This window comes from Rattus norvegicus, chromosome 7 (assembly GCF_036323735.1).
Source record: "Rattus norvegicus strain BN/NHsdMcwi chromosome 7, GRCr8, whole genome shotgun sequence".
NCBI lineage: Eukaryota > Metazoa > Chordata > Mammalia > Rodentia > Muridae > Rattus > Rattus norvegicus.
In genome coordinates, this window is record NC_086025.1 from 60,439,420 (window position 1) to 60,465,089 (window position 25,670).

Genomic DNA, 25,670 nt, shown 5'->3' on the forward strand with positions numbered 1-25,670 from the left:
ATTTGATTATTTGACCAAGAATTTATTAGGTTCTCGTTATGTTTTGAGGAATCGGGAATTTTACAGTTACCCAACAAAAAAGTCCACTCTTGAAGAACTCACAAAGTGTGAGGATGCGGTAGGAAAAGAGACACAGTGCACTTTGGCAAAATGTGACTGAATCGTAACAACAACATAAGAGAAGGAAAGATTTAATTTCCTCATGAAGGCAGGGAAGGCGCGGCAGGGTAGAAGCGTGTGGTGGCGGGCTGTTCACACAGTGGCAGATGGGGAAGCAGAGAGGAGCCAGAACTAGAGGCTTAGAAAGGCTTGCCTTGTGTGACTTCCCTCCCCTACCTAAGGTCCCACATTCTAAACCTTCCATATCCCCAAAAGCAGTGCCCCCAGAAAAACAAATAAACAAAACAAAACAGAAACAAGGAGATGAACCTGAGGAGAATATTCCAGATCTGTACTGCAACAGAGAGTAAGGGAAACAATTCTGTCGGGTGGTAGATGCTATTCTATGGGAGAAAATGATAAGGTCAGAGGATTAACAGTGAGGAGGGAAGCGAGTCTCAAATAGCTGTTTGACTACTTTATGCTATAATGGGAAGAAGCCAGTGGAGGGCACAGGAGGGCGGCACCAAGATCTGACCAAACAATTACACTGATTGCTCTAAAAACAGAGAAAAGCAAGTGACACAGCTGAACGGTTTCAGCACCCTTCCTGCCCCAAGCCACCGTCCTGGTCCCATTGCCTCTGTCTGCCCTTGACTGTTGATTGTGTATTTAGCCAGCCACCATCACGTAATTAAGAGGTCCTTGGACCCTGGTGGTGGGAAGATGACAAAACGGATTTGTAATTTGTTTTGAAAGCATTTAACCTGCCTCCCCATCTATTATTTCTGTTCCAAAGGAAATTGAGGGGCTGGAGAGATGGCTCAGTGGTTAAGAGCAGTGGCTGTTCATCCAGAGTTCCTGAGTTCAATTCCCAGCGCCCACATGGAGTTTCATAACCTTTTATAATGGAACCCAATAACCTCCTCTGGAGTGCAGTCATTTGTGCAGAGTACTCAAATACATAAAATGCATAAATACATAAAATGCATAAATTAATTAATTAATTGTCAAAAGAAAAAGAAATTGAGCCAGATATGCTAGCACATGCTTCTAATCCCAGCACTCTGACGACAGAGGCATGAAGTGGAAACTTAAGGGTTCTTTGGAAAGTCAGTTGGATGGTGTTTTGCTGGGGCAAACACATGAAGGAACATTTCGTTAAAGTGGACACAGGAGAAAGGCTCAGGCAGACTCGTGAAGGAATGTTTCGCCAAAGCACACACAGGAGAGAGAATGTTCTGCTAAAGCAAACTCGTGAAAGGGCACGTGATGAAGGATTCTTTGCTAACGATACCCATTTATTTTGGTCCACCTTACATTGTGTAGTTGAGCTGCATTCGTCTCTCTTTGGAACTCCATAGAGAGACACACACCAAAAACCTTCTGGTGGTGTGCTGCAGTTTCTTGCCTCTCCAAGAACTTAGGCTGATTGGATGCATGTGCTGAGGCAAGGCACGTGGAGGACATGTGATGTTTGGAGGGTATAAATAGGACCCCACAGAATGACAGAGACAGACTTGGCTTGCTGGTTACAGCTAGCCGTGTAACGGTTGTGGGTCTTAGCTGATCTTCACTTCCCTGAGAGAAGTATAGCCAGTGCTTCTAGTGTTCCCACTGGTCCCTCCTGCTGACTCCAGCCCAGGCTGAGGCCTGGCTGTCTCTGCTAGGTAGTGTCCCTGCTGTTGCTAACCTGACTCTACCGAACTAGACTGCTGGTGTATCCAAAAAGTGTTTGTGAGCGGATCTAGCTGCCTCTGCCTGCCGACCTATAAACTGAACTGCCAATTTCCAGACAACACAGACAGGAGTTGCTCTAAAGAACCCTTCTAAACAGGTCTACTGCCCCCTCCCACCTCCATCCTTTCTTTTCTACTCTCTCTGGTGGGCTACAAGGGAGGTTAAAGTGTTTAAGAACCATCATTAAAAATAGGAGTTAAAAAAATTAAATTTACAGAGTTGGGTGGATCCCTGTAAATTAGAGACCAGCCTCGTCCACATAGCAAATTCTAGGACAACCAGGGCTACATAGTCATAACCTATCTGAAAAAAAGACAAAATTTCTGACTGGTTTAGGACAGTAGACTGGAGTTATCAAGGTAAGATCCTTCGTTCATATAAACTAGCCATTGCCCTAGGAAAGCAGAGGAGACTGGCAAGAAAAGCTTTTTAGATCTTTTTCCTGTGGAGTGGAGCCTGTGTTGTTTGCTTGTGGGCTGGGAGGTGGGGGTGGTGTTTATTTTCATTCACAGTCTCAATCTGTGACCATAAAGCCCTCACACACAGGCTTGCATACAGTACAATTATCAGTCTCATTGATGTTTTGAGAACAAGGTCCAAATCAAAGGGATAATTTCATTTTTAATTAGACCGCATCTCAAGTGCTTTCACTTAAGATAAGCGCCAAACTTTCAGGACACTGACAGACCAGAAAGCCCACAGAGGGCCCTTGTCACAGTCTGTGATGTTTGATTAACAAATGTGTTGCATAAATGGCGACATGAGTGGGACGGACAGTCCCCAAGGTCCTGTGACACATCGTTGAAAGAACTAGGGAACGGGAAACCGAGACAGCTTGTCTAGATGTCTTCAGAGCCCACAGCAGGGAAGGTTGTTTGTTTGGTTTGAAAGTTTTTGAGCCAGGGTTTCTCTATGGCTGTCCTGAAACTCAATGTATAGACCGGGCTGGCCTAGAATTTACAGGTATCTCTCTGCCAGATTGCTGGGATTAGAGGTGTTTGCCACCATGCCTGGCCTGAAACTGTTGCTTACACCCCTCTGAGGGTAATGCCTCTAAAGGCAGGAAAAGCCAGAATGTAGTAGTAGCCCCTTATAAGCCTTGCATTCGTCCTCCATCTCATAAATAGTCATGAAGGCGTTGAGCCAATGGAAGAGTAGCCTACAAGTATTTCATAAGCTCTTTAGCTTGCTGTCTAGAAGGAGTGATTGCCCGACTATACCCCTGGTCAGTTATGTTATTGTAGAGCCAGTGAGTGATCTGATACTGGAATTTTTAAAATTTATTTAGACCATTTTCCAAATCTTAAAATCTGGAATAAAGGAATTAGTTCTAGGACCATATAGTCTTGGTTATAACACCAAGTGCCAACAGCCTCGGTGCCTTGGTGCTCTCAGACTCTCTATCCTTTCATCCCCACCCCCACCCCAGCCCCGGGGAAGAGGGAAGCCTGGATGAGCTGGAAGCCTGAGGTCTATAGTCTGAACAGAGTGATGCAGGGTACTATCCATCAGAGCTGTGCGAGTGGGTGGGACCAGGATGAGGCCTTGAACTACCCAGTTGAAGGATCTCTGTCCTCTGAAGGATAGGGATAAGCTACCTTCTGTGACCACAGATGAACCAGGCAGGGATCAGACATAAGTATGTAACTTCCACTACCTACCCCCCTCCTCCCTGCAGATCTCATTGGCTGCCAGGCAACGGATTCATCAATCCTCTTGCCATTCAGAATGTGTTCTGGCCTCACTTGCTAAAAATTCTCTTTTCTGCCTCAAACATTGGCTGGCTACCTACTCAGAGTGGTCCATCTCAGGTTCATTGCCAGAGGGAAATGTCCCCAAAGGTTAGCACTGATGGTATACTTCTTTGCAGTGTCTTCTGGTACAAGGTCGCTCACTCGATGTGTGACCTTGGGGAAGTAACTTAGTCTCCCTCACCTTGTTTCTCCATCTGTAAGATGGGGTCTCCAAAAGACTTTTAAAAACTATACCTAAGTACCAAGTCCAGTATCAGCCCCAGTAAATTATATCTGCTGGCATTATTCTTAGCCCCAAGTCTATATAGACTCCCATCTGGTTCCCATTTAGTTCTTGAGGTCTTTTTGTTGTTGTTGTTTGGTTTTTGGTACCTGGATTCAAACCCAGGTATCACCCATGCTGAGTGTGGGCTTTCCCCTTAAGCAGCACCTCTAGTCCCAAGTGTTTATGGTATTATTCAAGACTTTCTATTGGTACATGGAAGTCCGCTTACATAATGAACTCTGCTTGGTACCCAGGAAGAATGAGTGGGAGGGCGTGTTGTTGTATGTTCTCTCAGCACAACGATTATCCTTGTTTGTCGCTGGAGGAGGAGGAAGGGTTTGTGTTTTATTGAAAACCAACACCAATGGGAACAGAGTAACTCTTTCTTCTCCCAAGGTCATCGTTTCTGTTTTTATTCATTTTGAAATAGAGTTTCTTGAAGCCCAGGCTGACTGGGAATACGCTGTATCCAAGGATGACCTTACTATTCCCTTCAACATAGGATCTGCTCCTCCCTACCTCCCAGCTGCTAGCATTACAACTGAACTTCGGGCCTCATGCAAGCCATCTGCCAATTGAGCTGCATCTCTAATCCTTGGTTCTGTTTTAACGTCTTGTTCTAAGGATAAATCAATAAGCTAAAATATAACGTAAAAATCTGAAGTTGCCTTGGTCCGGGAGCACCAACTCCTGGCTGTGTGTCTATCTTTCTGAGCCTTGTGACGAGGATTCTGTGGTCCTGGTGGCCTCTGCTCTGAGGGGACTTGAGGACTTGAGCTTGATGAAGTGAGAACAGTTTTCTCTCTGCCTTCCCGAGCCCGTTGAGTCCTGTGGCCAAACTCTAGAGAGGACCTTCCTCTCCTTGATTCTAGATCTGCTGCCTCCTCCCTCCTCTCCAGTTCCAACTTCCTGTGCTGGCATCTCGAGGCTGGCCATTCCCTGTGTATGATTCTAAGACTGTCTCCTCACCCACACAGCATCCTGAGTCACCTGTCCATGCTCATTTGAGAACCTAGCCCATTTCTATCCTCCTCCTTGAATCCATGCGGTCTCCCCTCTCAAAAGTGAAACTGATGAGAACCTTAGAGCTTAACTCGCATCCAGTGTGTGCTTGTTGACGCTTTGTCTGCAACGGGGTCGGATATGTCAAGCTTTTTAAAAGCAAAACACCTGGTGCTCAGGTCTTTTTTTCCCAGAGACTGCTTTCATTGCTCCAGAATGTGGCCTGGGCCTCAGGATGTCTTAAAGCCCTCGTATGATGTAGTTCACTATACAGCTGAGGTTGGAAACCACTCGACACAGTTGATCCCTAAGCTGGTGCTAGATTCTATAATAGCCTTATTTGTTCACCCAAACGGCTTGTGTGCCACGGTGTTTAAAATAGTTGTGCGAGAATGTAAAATATCAAAGTGGCTAATTTCCACTTTGGGTTAATTTGATTGGTTTAAGGGAATGAAATACTATGGTTATTTCCTCGAAAATGCGATTTCTGGGTTACACTCGACTCGTGTGTGGAGGACGAGCTTGCTTCCCTGAGCTCTGAGCACGGCTGTGCAGAGTGTAGACTGAGCTTGTATATTACTATCGACTGGCCTTGTTTGATTAATGAGGGTGCGGAGGGCCACAGAATGCATCCAGTTACTCTGTGCTGAGCTTGAACCTGGGTGGGATTCAATGGCAGAAATCTCACCAGGGAAAGATTGACTGCCTCGATGGTTTCCTGGGCAACAAGGCGTACTTGCTCTCACCTTGAGGGTGTGTGCTTTTTGAAAACTTTTAATTTTCAGGTCATCGTGCAGGAGATGAGTTCTGCGTGGTGTCTTTAGCATACGTCATCACACTTGGCTCTCAGTGCCTTTTAATTTGTGTTGCATGCCTTACTGTAGCAGGAGTCCACAGTGACCTCACTCTCTAGTTCCCTAAAGGTCTTGGAAGCTGTTTAATAAATGGGTTTTCTCCATGCATTCTATCCCTACCCCATCTGTTCCTTTTCTTCCTCGTAACTTTTTGACCTTATTTGGTTAATGAAGCACACATTCACTCTGGAGTGGTGATTGAGTAGCGATATCCGCCCATCTTGCCAAATGGGGAAGTGTAACACCAAAAATTAACTACCTGCTAATTATGGCTAATTGCTGCCCCTAATTGGGTCATTAATGAGGGGAGGCTCTGTGCTGAACCCTTTGTATCTTGTGTATTAATCTCACTTTTTAGATGAAACAAACAGAGCCAGAAAGGTAGATTACTCTGGCCAGAGACATAGCTACTAACTGGCTGTGATGTTTGCCTGCTTGTTTTGTTTTGTTTTGTTTTTAACTCACTTATGTGTAGATTTGGGACCCATGGTTTCATTTGCTGGCAGTGACATCTAGACAACCATGTCCAGAGTAAACCCATGAAGCATAAAGTGGATTTCTGTGTGGCGAATGGCCGTCAGAAAGCTATTGTGAAACAATTTTCTGCCAACCTTAACTGTCATCTCGAGGTCAGAGGGTGCTTGTATCGTCCATCCCTAGTCATCCCAATAGAAGATGTTTGATGTAATCGGCCCCTGACAGTGTGAACTGGCTCTCGGGGGAGTCGCAGACTCCACTCGCCACTGAGCACTGTTTATCACAGTTGCAGATGCAAGAAGAGTCCAGTGGCTGTAACACTTTGTTATTGCAAAGCCCAAAGGAGGGGGAGCAGAATTCTATCTCCCCTTATGATATTGCATATAATTATACATAGCTCTGTCTCTAAGAATATGAAGACAACATTTCCTGGCTTGTCAAAGTGTACACACACACACACACACACACACACACACACACACACATTTTGCATGGAGAATGGAGAGTGTCTATATAAAAAAAGAGGAAATGTCGTGAGTAGAATGAGACTCCTAACAGCCTGTGCCAGGGCAGGGGGTCACTAATTGAGTGCGAACCTATTTTAAAATGTTATTTATTCCCCTACAGGGCATACAAAACCATTGAGGATGATGACTTGAAGTTTCCCCTTATATATGGAGAAGGCAAGAAGGTAAGCTCAAGTTCACCCCTGGAATGAGGGGAGGTGTCTGTGGCCCTTTCCTCTGCATAGCCTGTGGCAATCTGTGTGCATCACTCTGAAGTCTGGGGTTTTACAGCCTTGGCAACTTGGACAAACACCGTATGCATCACTCTTCAGGCTGCCTATCTTGAGGGTCCAGAGGGTGGCAGGATTCGAAGGGTGTGGGTGAACCCAGAAGATGAAAGTCAGTTTTATGACAATACTGTCCCGGTCTCTGTCCATTCGAGTCCCTCGTTAGAAGTTTAAACAGGGCCATTTCCACATTCATCATTCTGTTTTACAATGGACAACAAGCTCAGAGGCCGGGCAAGCTGGCTGTGTTACCTCTATTTGTACACAAGGCAGCTGGGACTTCAGAGTGAAAGCAACCCAGGCAGAAGCACAGGCCCAACGGAGGACAGCAGTGTGAGTCGCTCACTCCCTAAGGTTCTTTTCTCAACCACTGAAGTTCAGACTTTGTAAATCAGCTTTTCTACTTGCCCCCAACAAAGGGACTCCAGAGTGTCATAGCAATTACACCACCAGATCAAGAGCCCGGACTGAGATAGCAGGACCATCACTGGGTCCCAGTGCCCTAGTCAGGGGCAAAGGCTGAATGACATGGTCAAACTCAAAGAAGTCCATAGATACAAGACCCCCGAGCATGTTTGGAGTAGCTTTCGTGGCTGGCACAGAGATGAGGAAATTTGGAGCCCACACCCAGTTAAACAAGAAGCCTTCTGAATCCCCTTCTGCACGCTCCCTCCGAACACACACCTTCTCACTACCTGCCCTGAACTCTAGCGTTTCCTCTTTTATTTACCTCATCTTTGCCTCTATGAAGTACTCAATGTCATTATCCAAGTAACAGAGGCGAATCCAAGCTCAGGTATTTCAACCGCAGCATTACACGGTCTATTATTGGTTTGGCCATTAGGCTTCATGTCACTCAGCCTGACAGGCAGTCTGACTATCTGACACTGTCCATCTTTTGGCACCAAATTTAGCGTTGCCTCCTCCACGGGACCTTCTCGGCAGAATTTTTGTTTCCTCTTAATTCCTATGTTCTACTGTTGATGAGTGTTCCCGAACTGAAGCACATTTCGTGTATTAGATATATATCTCTTACCTCCTTGATCGAGTTCCTTCACAGTAGAGATGGAGCCTTGCACTCTGGTGTCCTTCCCACATGGTGTGTGCACATAGTAGGTACTTTAGGAGAGTTGGCTGTATGTTAATGCAGTACGTTAATTCCACCAAATGAGTTTAGAGAGAATGTGTGGCTACAGCCCAGAAGTCTGTGCATAGACGCGGTAGTGACGTTTTTTGTTCCTTTCCACCAGAAGGAATTTGTAGGAATATTGTGGCAGATCGTGGAGAAGCTAAAGATGTATTTACTCTAGCCATAAAATTGAATAGTAGAGATCTGCAAAGACAGGAACTGCCTCAGACTTACGACACCTTTCATTATTGCTTCTGATATTGCCAAGGATATAGTTAGTGTCCAACAAATACTTGTAGAGTAGGTGTGGATGGACGGATGGATAAATGGATGGATGGGTAGATGGGTAGATGGATGGATGGTGGGTGAATAGATGAATGGGTGGGTAGGTGGGTGGGTGGATGGATGGTGGGTGGATGGGTGGGTAGATGGATGGACAAATGGATGGATAGATGAATGATGGATGGATGGTGGGTGAGTGAATAGATGGAGGGTGGGTAGGTGAATGGATGAGTGGGTGGATAGGTGGGTGGATAGGTGGGTGGATGGATGGATGGATGGATGGTGGGTGAGTGGAAAGATGCATGGGTTGATGGATGGGTGGGCGGGTGGATAGGTGGGTGAGTGGATGGATGGATGGATGGATGGATGGTGGGTGGGTGGGTGAGTGGAAAGATGTATGGGTGGATGGATGGGTGGGCGGGTGGATAGGTGGGTGAGTGGATGGATGGATGGTGGGTGGGTGGGTGGGTGGGTGAGTGGAAAGATGCATGGGTGGATGGATGGGTGGGCGGGTGGATAGGTGGGTGAGTGGATGGATGGATGGATGGATGGATGGATGGATGGATGGATGGGTCAGTGGATGGGTGGATGGATAGGTGGGTGAATGGATGGATGGGGGGATGGATAGTGTGTGGGTGAGTAGATGCTCTTGATTGAGTATGAACTGATTTCAGTCACTGTAGATGATACATGTATTACATTTAGTTTATTTTCAGCATCCTTCACTCCCCACTCTACAGAAGCAAGCTGAGGGCAGATAGCAATGTCCCGTAAGCCTGAGATACAGCAGTGATTCTAATGAGCCTTTCTCTGCTAGTACGCTAATCTCAGCTAACAGCCAATGGCATAGAAAGATAGGCAAGAGGAAATGAGACAGGATGCTGTCACTGTGTGTTTCTGATAACTCTCTGCTTATACTCCTAGGCCCGGGTAATGGCAACTATTGGAGTGACAAGGGGACTTGGGGACCATGACCTGAAGGTTCATGACTCCAACATCTACATAAAACCATTCCTGTCTTCAGCTCCAGAGGTACCACAGTGCTTTTGTTTATAGTTTATGAGATACAATGGTATGTGCATTAGTCCTCCCCTGACCTCCATCCCACATCCAAGCAGTAGCCAGCTGACTGACGGGTCTGATATCACTCATGTTACCCTGACCTTACTTTGAATACCTACATTCATACCCTCACCATCTACTTAGCGAGATGTGTCACCTCCTTCAATTCCTCCCACATATTGCTATAAAGTGAGCATCCCCCAGTGAATCCTGACTCCTCATGTCTCTGCAGTCTTCAGTCCATGGCTTGGACCAAAACCCAACTCCAAAAGCCATTCCACAGATGCCATTTGATATAATTTTACAAGCAGATCTTTATCCCGCCCAACACACACACACACACACACACACACACACACACACACACAAACCAAGTGAACTCAGTTACTGTATGACCTTGAATTTCTCCTGCTTGTTTACATTCATCCAGTCCTGCCAAGAATCCCTGATCCCTGTCCACAGCATCCAATTCTCTCTGTGGTTTAACTCATATGTATCTCTACAGGTTCTCAATCTGTGAGTCGAGACCCCTTTGGCAATCCTCTATCTCCAAAAATAATCAATATTACAATTCATAACAGTAGTAAAAGTTGCAGTTATGAAACAGAAATAAAAATAATTTTATGGTTCAGGGGTCACCACAACATGAGGAACTGTTTTAAAAGGTCTTAGCATTAGGAAGGTTGAGAGCCATTGTCCTAAGGGACACCCTGATTTCTGTCTCTTATTCAAAAGTCATGTTTTTGTCTACTCTTCATATGCACAGGGGACTATTTTCTGAGGCTTTTTAAGTCAGTACCTTGCAGCTCAGCAATTCATCTGCATATTTCCTCTCAAGTGATTTTAGTTAACCAGAGAATTTGTGTCATCTGGGTGCTATTTGGAGAAGTTAAAAAAAAAAAGATTCTACAGTATTTCCTACAGTAATAGAAATGTTACAAGGTATATTATTTAGAAAAGATGTCTCGGGGTTGGGGATTTGGCTCAGCGGTAGGGCGCTTGCCTAGCAACCGCAAGGCCCTGGGTTCGGTCCCCAGCTCCGGGAAAAAAAAAAAAAAAAAAAAAAAAAAAAAAGACAAAAGATGTCTCCATGTTAAAGACAAATCTAACAATATGAAAACCTAATAGTCAGTCAAGGATGGTGGCACACACCTGTAACCCTAGCACTTAGGAGACAGAAACATGAACTTCACTGAGTGTTCAGGTCAGTCTGGTCCACATAGCAGGTCCTAAGCCAGTCATTGACGGACTACTCAGGGAGACTGCCTCAGCCAACAAACGAAGAGCGCATAGCCGTGCACACCTTTATTCCCAGAACGTGGGAGGCAGCGGTCAGTGGGTCTCTGAGTTTGAGGCCAGCTCGATATGTCGTTAGTTTTCAGCTGGCAAAGGCTGCATGAGACCCTGTCTGAAAAAAGCAAAACAGAGGAAGGAAGGAAGGAAGGAAGGAAGGAAGGAAGGAAGGAAGGAAGGAAGGAAGGAAGGAAGGAAGGAAGGAAGGGGGCAAACAAACAAACCAGATGTGCTAATGGTTGTGAGATGGATTTTTCTTACACAGGAAGCAGTCCTGAGTTTGTTCTGGGGCTTCCCTTACGTGTTTCTCTGGTTCTTCCTTCACGGCCGCGTAGCTCCAAGCATTAAGTTTTCTTTGTTTTTGTTGTTGTTCTATATCTTGTGAGTTTAGGCTTTGTTTGTCCTGGTTTTTTTTTAATTTATTCGCTAAGAATTTCATATATATACACAATACATTTTGATCGCATGCCCTCGATCCCTGCCTCCAGGTCCCCTTCCCACAATGCACCCCTTCTTTACTTCATTTCTTTCTTTGCATTTAAAAAAATAAAAGAGCTGAATCCAGTTAGTGCTGCCCATAACTACATGGATGTCGGGTCACCCACGAGATGAACAGCACACTGAGGAACACACCTCTAAAGCAAAGAAAAAAAACAAAAAAACCCGACCTTCCCTTCCCCACAGCCAGCAGCTGCCAATAGCTCCCCTGCGAGGGGCGGAGCCTCGCATAACGTTTGGAACAGGCTCCGCCCCTGCATGTGCTCCCTTAAATCTCATTGGTTAAAACCCTGTCATGCTTCTAGCTGCAGAGGAGGTTGGGGGTTAGGGGCAGAACTCTAGTTCCCGATTTCTGTGGTTGAGAAGAGCAAGTTATCATACTGTTTGCCATACTGTGAAAAGTGAGCTAGGGAAGCCGTATGTTATACTAGAAACATCCAGAATGTATAGCCAAGGCACCATGTCCGTGCTGTGCCCAAGGAAAGTTGTATAATGGAGGTGGCAATTCACTGCATGCTCTACCACTGAGATACTCGTGAGCACGCGTGCACGCACACACATGCGCGCACTCCTGCCTAGTGTATGCTAGAGATGGGAATTTGAGACTGGGGTCTTGTATTGCCCAGGCTGGCTTCACATTCACAGTCCTCCTGTCTTGGCCTTCCCACCAGTGAGGAACCCTAAGTAGGAGGCTTAATCTGAGGAGGCGCAATTCGAATGTAGCTCATTTTTATTGTAGGAACTGTAAATTCATTCAAAGTAACCCAGAAAAGGAGGTGTTTAATTATATTGGGAGGCATTCTAGTGTCTACAAAATGAATATTTGAGTAACCGGGCTTTGTGAGGGTGCTTCTGGGATGAACAGCAGAGCCACCTCAGCAAAGGCCTGCAAGAGGAGTTCTGCCGTCCAGTGAGCCAACCACACTCCACACATCCCAGGCAACCCAGCTCTGCAGCCACCCATCTGTACTGGAGAGGAGTCTTGATGAGTCCATCTCACCCTTTATACAAGGCTACAAGTGACTTCCAAACCTGAGGTTTGCCCTTCAGACACCATGTCTGCTCCATTATCCTCCGTGGGCACCAACAGCCGGCTAGGCCCAGTTCCCAGGCAGAACTCTAAACCAGGATGATCCTGTTTGAGAGCATCAGAGTTAGAGCTGGCATGGAAATTTCTAGTAAACATCAGGCATGAAAGACGCATTACCCCGTAGACCCTGGGGCTGTTACATGGAATTAGCTTAGTAAAAACCGGCACAGCCCACACCCAGAGCTACAGGTGTCTTCTCTCAGACCTCTCAAAGCAGCTCGGCGTAGTAAGGGCCCAATTGGACACAATGTCCGAAGTCCCCGGAGTTCCTAATCCCTCCTTGCTGGCCAACATTAGGACCAGGACTTACAGCTAAAGCTGGCTTCTCACCAGAGGGAAGTAATAAGTTCTGAACCCTGACTCTCTTTCCTTTGAACTCTTGCTGAGCACAGGGTTTGTAACTGGGCTCGTAAAATTGTACTTTCTGCCCTGGGGGAGAGCATTCATCCGACATGTTAAATGGCACCCTAACCTTTGCTCTTCACAGAAGCCTCCCTGGGGATCTCAGGAAACACTAATTAAGTGTTTTTGCTCTTTCAAGCAGCCTTAAAGCCTCCTTCTCAGCCCTCCCAACCCCCTGTGCCCGCCAGAGCCCCCCCCACACACATGCAGATTCTTCTTTGAAGGGGAGGGAGCATCTTGCTGCTGTGCTGTTCTTGCTGCTGTGCTGTTCTTAGTCTGAGAAGCCGCTCTCTCTGGAAAAGCCTTTCAGAGTAGGGATCTGTTGGGCCAGTTGTTGTCTGCGGCCATCGGGCTGAGATTAGGTGTCTGGAGTGAGTTTCTCCTGCTCAGCTGAAACTGTACTTTTAGAACGTCTCCCTACGCTCCATCTAACATACTTAGGATTTTACAGCAGCAGCTCGTTCCTAACAGAGCCGTAAATTATGCTGGACATTGAGACTCGGAGAAATAAAATAACAACAAGGTTATACAACTGTCAAGTAGCAAACCGGCACTTAGAACCCACATCTGATTAGTTATAGGGTCACTGTGGCAAGAGCTAGAATCAAGAAATATAGGCCCAGACTAGAGTGACTCAGCATGTATGGTTCGAGGGGCTCTGAAAGGGACATCTCCATCTTGAACATGAGAGCCCCTGGTCTTATTGCTCAGTGGTCAGAGTTCCTCAGACCGATACCGTTGGCCTCTGACTAACACCAAAGACGATGGCTCAGGGTGGGTAATTAGAACGACCATAATGGCCTCTGTATATGTAAACCTGGGCCAGACAGAACTGTGTAAAATACGATTGCGTGCCTACAATTTAGCCCTAATGGACACGAGTGTATATACCAAGACCTCTTGCACAAGATTAAATTTGTTATACATTTTAAATGTTTCCAGATGAACGGTCCTTAGCCAGCATCAGGAGATGGGGGAGGGTGCCAAGAAGAGGAGCAGTTTGAATTGACTACTGTGGAGGTTAGAACAGAAAAAAAAAAGATAGCCCCCCCCCCATCCCCAACCCCATCTCCACTCCTTAAGGCTAAAAACCTTTACTCAAGGGGATGGTGATAAAATCATATCCAGTAGAGAAATGGCTAGGCGGCTTCTGTTGGGATCCCAGAAAAGCAGGTTAATTTACTTAAGCCATCTAATGAGGAATCAGGCTGCTCCCAGTCTTCATGACTTCCCCTCCACACACCAGCTCCCCACCCACACTCCCTGCGACCTGCCCTGCAGATCTCTGCACGGATCTTCCCCTTCACCTTCACGTTTGGATTCTAAATTTCAAATCCAGCTCAGCCTGGTGGTTTTAAGGACTGGGGCTGGGGGAGGACATGAGGACATGGTATTTGATTCTAAGAAAAAGGGCTCAGAAACCCTTCTTGGAAATTCCCCCTGATCCCACTCATCACTGTGGCTCCTAATTTGATTTGATGAATTAAATACAAATAAATCAAAGCCATGTGGATCAAATTTATGTAAAAAAAAAAAAAAGAAAAGAAAGAAAGAAAAAGAAAAAATGCACCGGGAGTTTAAAAATTAGAGCAGGGTTTCTTTCAAGCCAAACACATTTTCAGTTTTGCTGAACACAAGGCGCTGGAAAAAAAAAAAAAATCTTGAGTTTGCCAAACCTGAAGAGAAGCCGCCAGGTTTCCGGAGCCTCTCTCAGACCTTCTGGGGGCCTAAAGCAGAGAGTTCTAGCCAAGACCTGAATTCCACAAGAGGCCCCCCGCTAAAGGAGCAGGGGCTTTGCTGCGTGTAGGCTACCGGGCTGTGTAGGAGACTTTCACTCGCATCAACAGCACCTGGCTTTCTTTGTGTGACCGCGTGGACTGCGGCCCCTCCCCCAGGCATCTCCGGCCAGGTCTGCCTCTCGCCTAATTAGGAAGCTCAAGGCCCAACTGTGCATCCTGAAGAGTTCAGAACTGAGGGGATTTGTTAACTGAGGCACTGGTGCCCAAGTCCTCAGCATTGTCCTCTCTCCTAACAGTCCCCCACCTCCAGCCCCGCACATAAGCATCCTGTTACTCAGACAGCTTGGCACGGGCCTAAGGCCTCGACTTCCAGATGTTCTCTGCTCCCCGCCCCTTTGGGCCTGAGACAGGCCCTCTGTGGAGCTAGGATTCCTAATTTCACCCTTCTTTTCCGGCCTCCACTCCAAGACTGTGCCCCAGTTTGGGCTCTTGGAAGAACAAGGCCCTTTTCTGTCTTGGGGCTGTTCTGCAGAGCCAACTCCCTCCCTCCCCCACTCGGCAGTCCTGTCTTCCAGCCCAGCCAGACAGAACCACAACCAGGCTAATTTTCTCTCTGCTTCGTTCCTCCTCTCTCTGGTTTTCAGGAGTCCGTCAGCTGTTTCTTATAACGCCAGCTCATTTAACTCAATCCTGGGAATCTTTTTCTGTCTAGATAATCTTTTTTTTTTCTTCCGAAGCACTCCTTTCATGGAGAACAAAGGGTCTGAGTCTGAGTTGCGTTCAAGTCACCACCAGGCCCCCAGTTGCTTTTCCTCCATCATGGGGCTTGGTTTGGCCTGACCTGGTGGATTATGGGTAGGAGGAAATAAGATCGTCGGTGAAATCCTGGTGCGTGATTAGTGATGATCAGTAATGTTCTCCCTTCCTTCTGTCTGGCTTCCAGAAGACTGTTTCACACCAAGGCAGTTCCTGCCACCACTTTCATTTCGAAGGGGAGTATGTCCAGGAGTCCTGGTATTCCCCTCACACTCGAGAAGGATATCTATGGCCTTCTAGTTACGTTTTAACACCCATAGTCTTCTGGTTCTTGGTGGCTTTCTGTGCTCCAGGCTACAGTCCCCACTTGGGGAGAGAGCTGTTTGTCTACTTTGTCTTCTGCCCTCTAGTTTATAAGAAACAATAATTCTCAGGTACAATGAGAGGAGCTCACTGTGATCACAAGAGAATAATCTGGAGAGATGAAGAACTTTTGCCCTGCCCCTGACAGTCTTCAAGTCTTCTAAAGGGGTAGTTCTCTTTGGCAAACAGAGAGGGGGAAAACATTGTTTAGAAAACAACAACGAAACAAAAAACAAAACAAGGCACAGGGGGCATGGAGGTCCACACCTTTATTTCAGTACTAGAAAGCAAGGCAGGTGGCTGTCTATGAGTTGGAGGCCAGCCTAGTCTAAGTAGCAAATTCCAGGGCAGCCAGAACTAAGTAAGAGAGAGATTAGGGGGATAGGTCTCTCAGAACTTGGGCTTTGAGGCCATTTAGAGGTGAGACTAGTTGAAGAATAAATTAGCCATGAGCCCTTTTGCTTGCTTCCTGAGGGATAGTAGTTCCGATAAGGAAGCAGATGCTACAAAGGGAGAGAGTAAGGCAGAAGAAGGAAGCAAGACCCACCTCAGAGAGTCGCTGCCTGCAAGATTAGGTAGAGGACGGTCAGTGTACTGAGGCAGAGTACTACAGGCACCCATGAACTGGGCCTGAAGCAGCAAAGGGAGTGGCTTGGCTAGCTGCCTATGCTGGGGAGTGGCTGAGCTAGCTGCCTATGCTGGGGAGCTCTTGCAGGGGGGAGCTGCGGACTGGTCAGTCACCATCTTGGGACAGGAGCTACAACCATGAGGAAGTGAACGCTGAAGGAGTCACATCTGAGAATTTTCCCTGTAATGTAACAGTAGCTGGCTTGAGGTTAGACTTAATTTACAGAGTGACACGGAAACATGACTGGGGGTTGTGATTCAGTGGTGAAAGGGATGATTCTGCGTTAGCATGGTTTCAAGGGCTGGAGTGTTCATGTCTCCCAACACAAACACACAAATATACATATATACATACATATACACAAATACATACATGCACACACAGACATACATACATATACATACATACACACATATACATGCATATACACACAGAGACATACATACATATACATACACACATACATACATATACATACATATACACACATAGACTCATACACATACATACATACACACACACACACACACACACACATACACACACACACACAATTTTGCTTTCTAGCCTGAAGGAAAAGAATTATTAGGGTCTGGAGAAGAAAATAATCTGTTTCTTTTTCCTTCTGAGTTTTCTGAACCAATTTTAAAATGGAAATATAAGTAGAGACTTCCCTAAGTAATACAGATTTATTAGTTTGGGAACCTCAGATAGCACTGAGAACAAACATGGATTTCTTCCTTCCCTCCACCTGGTTGAGCTGACCTCATGGACAGTTCTACAATTCCCTCAGCCCCACCCAGGGAGAGCTTTCTTACTGTTTCCCCTCTGATAAGCAGAAGCAAAACTAAAGACCAAAGAGAAAATTCCAGATAGTTAAATATCCCATATAGAGCAGTGGCTCTCCTCCTGTGGGTCACCACCCCTCAGACAAACCCCTGTCTCCAAAAATGTTTCTATTTCTATTCGTAACAGTAGCAAAACTGCAGTTATGAAGTAGCAATGAGTATAGTTTCATGGTTGGGGTTCACCGACTGCCAGGGTTAGGAAGGTTGAGAACCACTGATGCAAAGTTAGCCTAGAGCTCTGTCCTCACTGCATACGTCTTGCCTTTTGTTGACTATAAACAGACCACTTTCCACACTATTCACTCTCCTGGTTCTGCGGTTCTTAGTGTGTATGGTTCTGTGGTCCACAGACTGGTGATTTCTGTGGTTCTCCTCCAGAGCCCCTCATAGGCCCCCAGTCAGACTGGTTGTCTGGCAAGTGAAGACACGGCTGGCATGGAAGTGTCCGGTGATTGCACGGCAGCCGGAAGTTAGTGTGGGCCTCAGCTGAGAGGTGAGTCCAGGCAGCAGCACATACTTTATCCAATTGGATAGATCCTCAGAGCAGCACAGCTGGGCTTCTAGAGAAACTGTCCCAGGAGCAAGTGGTTTAAGGCCGTTAGGCAGCACCTCACAGCTTCAGAAGTGCCAGCCTCTGAAGTCAGTTCCAGGCCCAGGGCAGCGCAGCGTTCTGACGGAGAGGAATTGCTGAGACCAGTGAGCTTGGAAGGAGGGGCACACAGAGGCGGCCACTGGATTTGCCAAGAAGATGTTCTGACAGAGAAGAAATCATGGCTGGCCATCTTAGAGTTATCTTATCATGATTGTCCTGTAAAGTGCCTTACCTGCCGTGAACTCTTGATAGTTAGGGTTGAACACCTAACTCTGAGGGGGAAATGAATACAAGTTGATGAGTTGGCTGTTCAATGAATTAAGAAAGGAAATGTAGGGCTGAAGAGATGGCTCAGTGGTTAAAAGCACTGACTGTTCTTCCAGAGGTCCTGAGTTCAATTCCCAGCAACCACATGGTGGCTCACAACCATCTATATTGTGATACAATGCCCTCTTCTGGTGTGTCTGAAGACAGCTACAGTGCACTCATATAAATAAAATAAATGAATCTTTAAAAAAAAGAAAGAAAGAAGGGAAATGTAGTCTGCTATGTAAAAGCAGATTTACAAAGAAGCTAATTAAACTAAGGGATAGGGACTTTGGCTCAGAGAAGGGTGTGTGAGTTCTGCTTGATACTGAAAAATGTGGCCAACCCTAGATAGAAAATAAAAGCAAGTTTGCAATCCAGACACAGTTTTGTATTTATACAATTCTCAAAGGGAAGCATAGGATACACACTTCCAACAATCTCTTAGGATTCCTTCCTTCTTTCCTTCCTTCCTTCCTTCCTTCCTTCCTCCCTCCCTTCCTTCCTTCCTCTTTTCTTTCTTTGCCTTTCCTTCCTTCCTTCTTTTCTTTCCTTTCTCTTACTTATTCTCATCCTCCTCCTCTCCCTTCCTGTTCCCCCCTCCTCCTCCTCTTCCTCCTCCTCCTCTTCTTCCTCTTCTTCCTCCTCTTCCTCCTTCTCCTCCTCCTTCTTTTTTGTGATATTTCAACTTCTAAGACAGGGTTTCTCTGTGTCATTATGGCTGTCCTGGAACTCACTCTGTAGACCAGGCTGGCCTTGAATTCAATCTACTTGCCTCTGGCTCCTGAGTGCTAGGATGTCATACCGAGTCCTGCCCTCTCTGCTGATGGTGCCTGGGTACTGCTAGCATGCTGCTCAGAGGAGGCAGAACAAAGTCCTAAACATTGGTGTCCACAGTCTGTGCTCTCCTTCGCTGAACAGGAAGGGGAAATAGCGGAGTCTGGGATGATTGCTGTGGTTCCCAGTCTCTTCTCTATGTGCCCCGGTACGGCAGCTGTACCACTAGGAGTCAGGAACTGGGGTCCCCCAGGGTCCACACTTCCCCTCAGGGTGTCTATGCACCAGGCAAGAAGGGGAAGGCAGAGCCCGGCATGGGCAAAACCCCGTCTGATCCCGAGTGAGCGCTGAGCGTACAGAGGTGCTGGAGGAGAGAAGACCTTCCTTGGGAGTTTTAGGTGTGGCTCTTTAAGATGAAGGCCTCCTTCCATGGTGACTCTTGTTGAAGAGGAGGTCCTTGCTTGTTCATACTGGTTTATATGATAGTGGATGTGAATATATACACTTTATTGGAGTGAACCAGGGATTAAATCCTTTTTGTGGGAAGGAATTCCCAGGAAGAGAAGCTCATTGGCTGAAGGCTCAGGGCTGTCCAGATATATTTGCATGGAGAACTCCAGGTGTTTATGCTGCGTGACCCAATGTCTATGGTCCTCAGTAGGGTGTTGTGGTTATGTGTTCCAGAGCAGGTAGAGGCAGGGAGGGAATGGGTCAGCTCCTGCCCTTTGCAATTCTGAGATTCTTGGGATTTGAGCTCATTCAGCCTTACCATTCTAATGCCTGACTGGTCCTGACTAGTCACATGCCCTACACTAGGATTAAAGGGCTGTGCCACCATGCCCGCTCCCCCCCCATTCTAAAGGAACATTGACTTAAGTGATTAAGCTTGTAGTTAAATTTCTTTCTATGAGAGCAAGAGCTCCCAGCATTGAGTAGAAGTTAGGCCTCACAAAGAGTGGATTCCCTTGGTTCAAAAGAAAAACTGAAGTGTCCCTCCCATGGGTGGTTTTTGTTTTGTTTTGTTTTAGATGGCATAAAACCATCTCAAAGTAGAACTTGAGGACTGACACCTGAGCTGACCCTCTGACCTACATGTGCACATCATGGCATGCATGTATCTGTATCCATGTGGCACATACATGTGCATACACCTGCATCCATGTAACACTTACATACACACACACCTGCATCCATGTGACACATATACACATACACACAACTGCATCCATGTAACACATACATATATACATACATACATACACACACCTGCATCCATGTAACACATACACTCATACACATACCTGCATCCATGTTGTATACATACATACACACATTGCATCCATGTGGCACATACATACACACACCTGCATCTATGTAACACATGCATACATACACACACCTGCATCCATATAACGCATACATACATACATATACCTGCATCCATGTAACACATACATACAATATACATACCTGTATCCATGTGGCACATACATACATATACACATCATACACAGAGAGGGGCTTCTGACACTACAGGGAACCTGGGCATCTTCAGCATTTCCCAGAGCTGATCAATATTTTGATCTCAGAATCTTGAAAACACTTCACATAAATATAGTTGTTTTTTTTCTAAATGGCAGACATAGGTTTAGGGCAACTTCGGAAATTGTAAGAAACCCTGCCTTCCATCCAAACTGGCATTTCTGTAGCAGTTTTTATGAAGTTAGTAACTCGCACATCAGTTTTAGAGTTAAATACTGTATGGCTGTGCAACCCATAGACGCAGTGGTTTGACATTTACATGCTGAGGGATGACAGAACAAAAATACCGAAAGGTTTGTTTTCTATGATTAAGCCATCATGTTTCTATGAGAGAAGATGTCGTATGCACAGCTAACACAAACCCTGAGTTCACACACACAGCAGCTTTAACCTGAGCTGTGGTGTGTCAGGCATACTGGTGGGTGTGTATGGCGTGTTGGAATGTCCTAAGAGCGCATGCTGTATGTTTAGAACCTCGGCTGCAGTGGAGTCACAGGATACAGCAGGGAGTAAGTGCTATGCAAAGCAACTTGGATTGATTACAGATCAAATTTTGGATTAAATTTAGATTGCTGTGCATGCACAAACTTTTTATTGTTCCCAGATTTTTCAACAACTTCTGTTGAAGAAGCATTGCGTTGAGTCTAGGGTGGACTAGAAATTCTCATCCTTTAGATCTTTTTGAGGAGTCTCATTCTATGTGAGTCTAGAATTTATTGTGTAGCCTAGGCTAGCCCCATCTAGCCATCCCCCCCTACTTCAGAATCACAGGTGCTAGCATTACAAGCCTGAGCCAGCACACCTGGCTCTTTGTGGAGAATTCTGAGAACCATCATCCTACACCATTCCTGACTGTGCTTAAGGAACTTGGCCTTATAATCTCAGTGTGGGCCTGGCGTATTAACATCACCACTCTCTAACCCTAGAGAATGAGTCCTTCCTTTGATGTACGGGGCTGGGCTACGATGGACCCTATTTTCCACTTCACCACAAACCTGCCGAACCCTGGATTTCTTGCGATGAGGTGAATAGGACTGAGTTTGCTCTGCAAGTGACCCACAGTTTGCCTCTGGTGGTTTTCCTCTCCAGAGGTCACATGCACTGTGAATCCTGTACTTGATCTCTTGCTCATGTGAGGCTTCTGAAACCTACCCTTTGTCAAGAATCTTATGATACAGTGAGCCACTGTGGTTCCGTTAGCTCCCGTAACCGGAAGAAACAGCCATTGGCTCCTGTAACGGGAAGCAGTATCCACAATCATTTCACTGCTTACACATCAGGTTATCATAGTACCCTCCCCTTAACCGGATCATTTTGAGGCTCATACAGGACACTATTAACACTTAAGCTAGAAAGCAGGGTGTGGTAGTTCATGCCTTTAATCCCAGCCCTGGTGAGGTAGGGGTAGGAGGACCTCTTTAAGTTTGAGTGAGTCTTCACAGCAAGTTCCAGGACAGCTGGGAAATATGTGCACACAAAGAAAACTACTGCGTGCAAACTGGTCACTCTTATTTATACCCTAAACCCTGAATTGACAGCTCGTCCTGTCTATGTAGCACCCTGATGCTCACAGGCTCGAGTTTCTTTGTGCCCTTTTTCCAGTTAAGGGCCTGTTAGTGAAGTTGAACTTTTCCTCGAATGATGACTGGTATAGATACCATCCAATTTGTTGTTTAACTCATTAAACAAGGGATTACACTGAACGATGAACCAGCTGTTGGATGCTCACAGAAAAGAGGTGTAGCATGGCCATGTCTGAGCCCATACATGTACTTTCTCCCCAGAGCTTGGTTGGCTATGAGGTGCCAGGCTTCATGTGGAGAACATGGAAGCCCTGTGTTCTCGGCATTGGCCACACTTTGGTCTGTACTCAATACTACCAGATATCTGAGCTGATTTCGAAGCGTTGGAGGGCTGTTAAGCCTTACCTGCTCTCTAAAAGTCAAACTTTATTTTGTCTGAGGACTTCAGAAGAAGAAACAAAATGCCTCTAGAATATCTGTGGTACAATTCAAGTATGATACTATCTGTGTGTGTGTGTATACATATACATACATATATATATATACACATACATATATATATACATATATATATACACATACATATATATACACATACATATATATATACATATATAAATACACACACACACACATATATATATATATATATATATATATATATATATATATATATATATATATATCCAGCTCCTTTGGGGTGGTTTGAGCAGCCAACGTGTTTGTGACACTCAAGTGAGTCAAGTGTCACTGGACTTGTTTTAGCAATGCCCTGAGGTCTTATGACTAGTCACATCAACGGTTTAACTCATCCTGAAATGAAAGATTTAGAAAATGTCGTGTCACCCCACCCTTCATCTCAGAAAGAGAGACACTGAAGGCTGCCCACCCTCTCTCACACCCAGGCTTTGGCCCTCCCTTTTCCTCCCCAGGTGAAAGACTAACAGAGTCCAGCTTCCCCTCTCCAGACCCCTTTTGGGGGTGTGAATGACCCTTCCATGGGGATCACCTAAGAGCATCAGAAGACACAGATATTTACATTACGATTCCTAACAGCAGCAAGGTTACAGTTATGAAGTAGCAACAAAGTGGTTTTGTGGTTGGGGGGGGTGTCACCACAATATGTGGAACTGTATTAAAGGTTCACAGTGTTAGGAAAGTTGAGAGCCACTGCTATAGAGAATTTAGATGCCATCCTGGTGTCACGATGCAATGTCAGTCTTAAGACAATGTATTTGATCCAAACAATCACAGGGAGAAGAGCTGGTGGGCTCCTTCTGGCACAGGCACTGTGTACATTCTAGTTTTGGATTGACCAGAGAGATGAGTCTTCATGAGGCTTTTATTTCCCACCACCCCTCTGTGGTCTTCATCTTGCAAACTACCTCTGGCTCTCCTGCCAATGACACTACTGGAAGTCCTAATCACAGTTGTAGTAAATGAGACTTTTGGAATGGGACCCCAGGTTCAGCGTATTCTTGGTGTCACTGCTCTGAGAGCAGAGCCATCTGAGAGCAGAGCTGTGATGGTCATCTACTCAGCTCCCTTCCCCTGATCTTCATAAGGGCTGCATGAGAAGACTGGAGCAAACACAACATGATTTCCCTTGAATGCTCTTCATGTTAAAAAAAAAAAACAACCAATCTCAGAGCTCAGTTGGGGGAGTGCTGGCCTGGCTAGCACAGGGCCCTGGGCTCAATCCCCAGTATAGCAGCACTGGGCAAAACCAGGCATGGTGGCGCACACCTGTGTTCCCAGCACTTACCCAGAGGTGGAGGCAGGAATGCAAGCTTGAAGTCATCCTCAACTACACAGTGAGTTGGAGGCCAGCTGCGGCTACAGGAGACCTATATCGAATACATAAATAAGTCCCAAAGACTCACTAGGTACAGCAGCCTGAAGCTGTGCATCCCCTTTCTCTGTTCCATGAGCCACGTGGAGCTGCAGGAACTTGTCACTGCCCTACCCTGAGTACTCAAGAGGAGAAAAGGGCTTGACAAGTTGACTGAGATGATAAAGTCATAAAAGCTATGAAGGTGCTGGGGTGCGACGCCTCACACCTCTCATCCCAGCACAAAAGCTGTAAAGGTATCCCGGGGAAGCAAAGGATCGCTGACAAGTGGGGAAAGGGGGAGCTCATGCACACGAGTGCTGCAGTAGTAGCCTATGGCCAAGCACTAAATGGAAGCGCTGTGTTGAAGAGCCACAGGCTCCTGTGTCAGGTGGATATCACTGATGACAATGTGGACGACACTAAATGCTGGGAAGCTGGAGCTCTGTGAGCTGCCAGCTCTTGGCTCATCCAGGGCATGTTAGCCAAGGCTAACTTGTCTTCCCACTCATTCTGCTGACCCTGCACAGAGTGTGTTCCTTGAGTATAAGAGAGGAAAGGCAAGAGTTGACCTCTGCTTAAAGAGCTTGTTGCATTTTGGTGACTGGGCCTGTCAGCATTAGCAAGCTACACCCGATGGATCACACTATGAAATTAGTGTCTTAGGAATGGGTCTCTAGTTGTTTCTTTTAACCTCCCTAGGGTATAGCACATAGTGAGTGTTCAGTATGTAAGTCATCAAGGCACAGGACTCTATAAACTCTGTCTAGTGACAGCAGATACCCAAAGGTACCAGTAGTCAGGAGGTAACTAGTAATGATCCCTCAGCTGTCTACATAACCGATGGCCTTTGGCTTGGTTGACCTGGAATTGCTTTACTTGATAATGGTGTATTTTGAATTTTGATCTCTGGCCTGGCTAATAGGATGCAGCATAATATGGGAATACTCTCTCCCAGTGCCGGGCAGTGGCACTGGGGCACAGTGTCCGGTCAGCCAGTCTCAGGAGCATTGCTCAACTGTGATGTGTGTTATCTGCACTAAATGCATTCTCAGCTTACCATATCTTCAATCTAATAATGAGTCGATCAGGACATAACCCCTTAGAAAGTCAAAGAACATCTGCGGATTCCAACTTAATGCAAGAGTCTCAAGGCTGCTAGTGGCCCCTTCCTCCCTTCTTGGTAGATTGGAACAAGGAGAGGCAGGAGTGCTCACCATGTTTTCTAGCCTCTTTCCTACAAGCACCTCTCCCACACGCACTTTACATTACAGCTCACCCCTCAGGCTCCTGCAGCAACACTTTTCCAGATGTCTTAGTACTATAGCGCCTCAGAGCCCACTAGATTCATATGAGGCTTCCAGGAACATTAAAAGCTATTGCAGGGAATGAAGGGAGGAACCTTGGGAGGGGAGGGTTTCTGGTTGAAGAAGGCCAGCAGCCACTTCAGGAAGTAAATGCAAGTCTGCAGCAAGCGCTGAGATCCACTGAAGCCCTGGTTACCAGCGAGGATGAGCACAGAAGTGGGCGGCTCACACGCCAGTCCAATTTCTCTGAAAGCATTTTTCGAAGAGCATTCTGCATCATAGGTTAATGTACAAGACTGGAGCTGTAAGTGGAAAGTTGGCAAAGTCCTCTGGAAATTGGCCGGGGGGCAGGAAACAAAGGATAGCAGTAAAAACCTAAAAGGCTGTTAATTGAGGAATGCCCCAGGAATGGGGTTGCTACTGGCTTTGTATTCCCTGCATAAAAATTATGTGGAAAACGGTATTGAAAGGGATGTTCGTGCTGGCTATTGAAACCAGACTAGGGAGCTGCAAATAGAAAAGCAAAGAGAATCGAAGATTCTAATTATTGATGGGCTTGAAGAGCAGCGTTGTCAGCCGTGTTTGGCATGAACCCACGTGGTTCCGTCGGCCAGATTTCCTACTACTGGGTAGACTGACTTCAGACTGAAGAAGTCAATCTGGCATTTTTTGAATCAGCAGGAAGCAGTTTGAAGCTTTGTGGGTACCCTGTTCACAG

General features: G+C 46.2%; 1 protein-coding gene across 1 annotated transcript in view; it reads left to right on the forward strand.

Annotated features, from left to right (window-relative positions):
- The window catches only part of Ppm1h (protein phosphatase, Mg2+/Mn2+ dependent, 1H), a 260,861-nt gene that overhangs the window by 215,333 nt on the left and 19,858 nt on the right, over positions 1 to 25,670 (forward strand). Inside the window, exons 7-8 of the mRNA NM_001271079.2 lie at positions 6,819 to 6,882; positions 9,320 to 9,427. Coding sequence (NP_001258008.1) covers positions 6,819 to 6,882; positions 9,320 to 9,427 — 172 coding nt within the window. The remainder of the gene's footprint in view (positions 1 to 6,818; positions 6,883 to 9,319; positions 9,428 to 25,670) is intronic.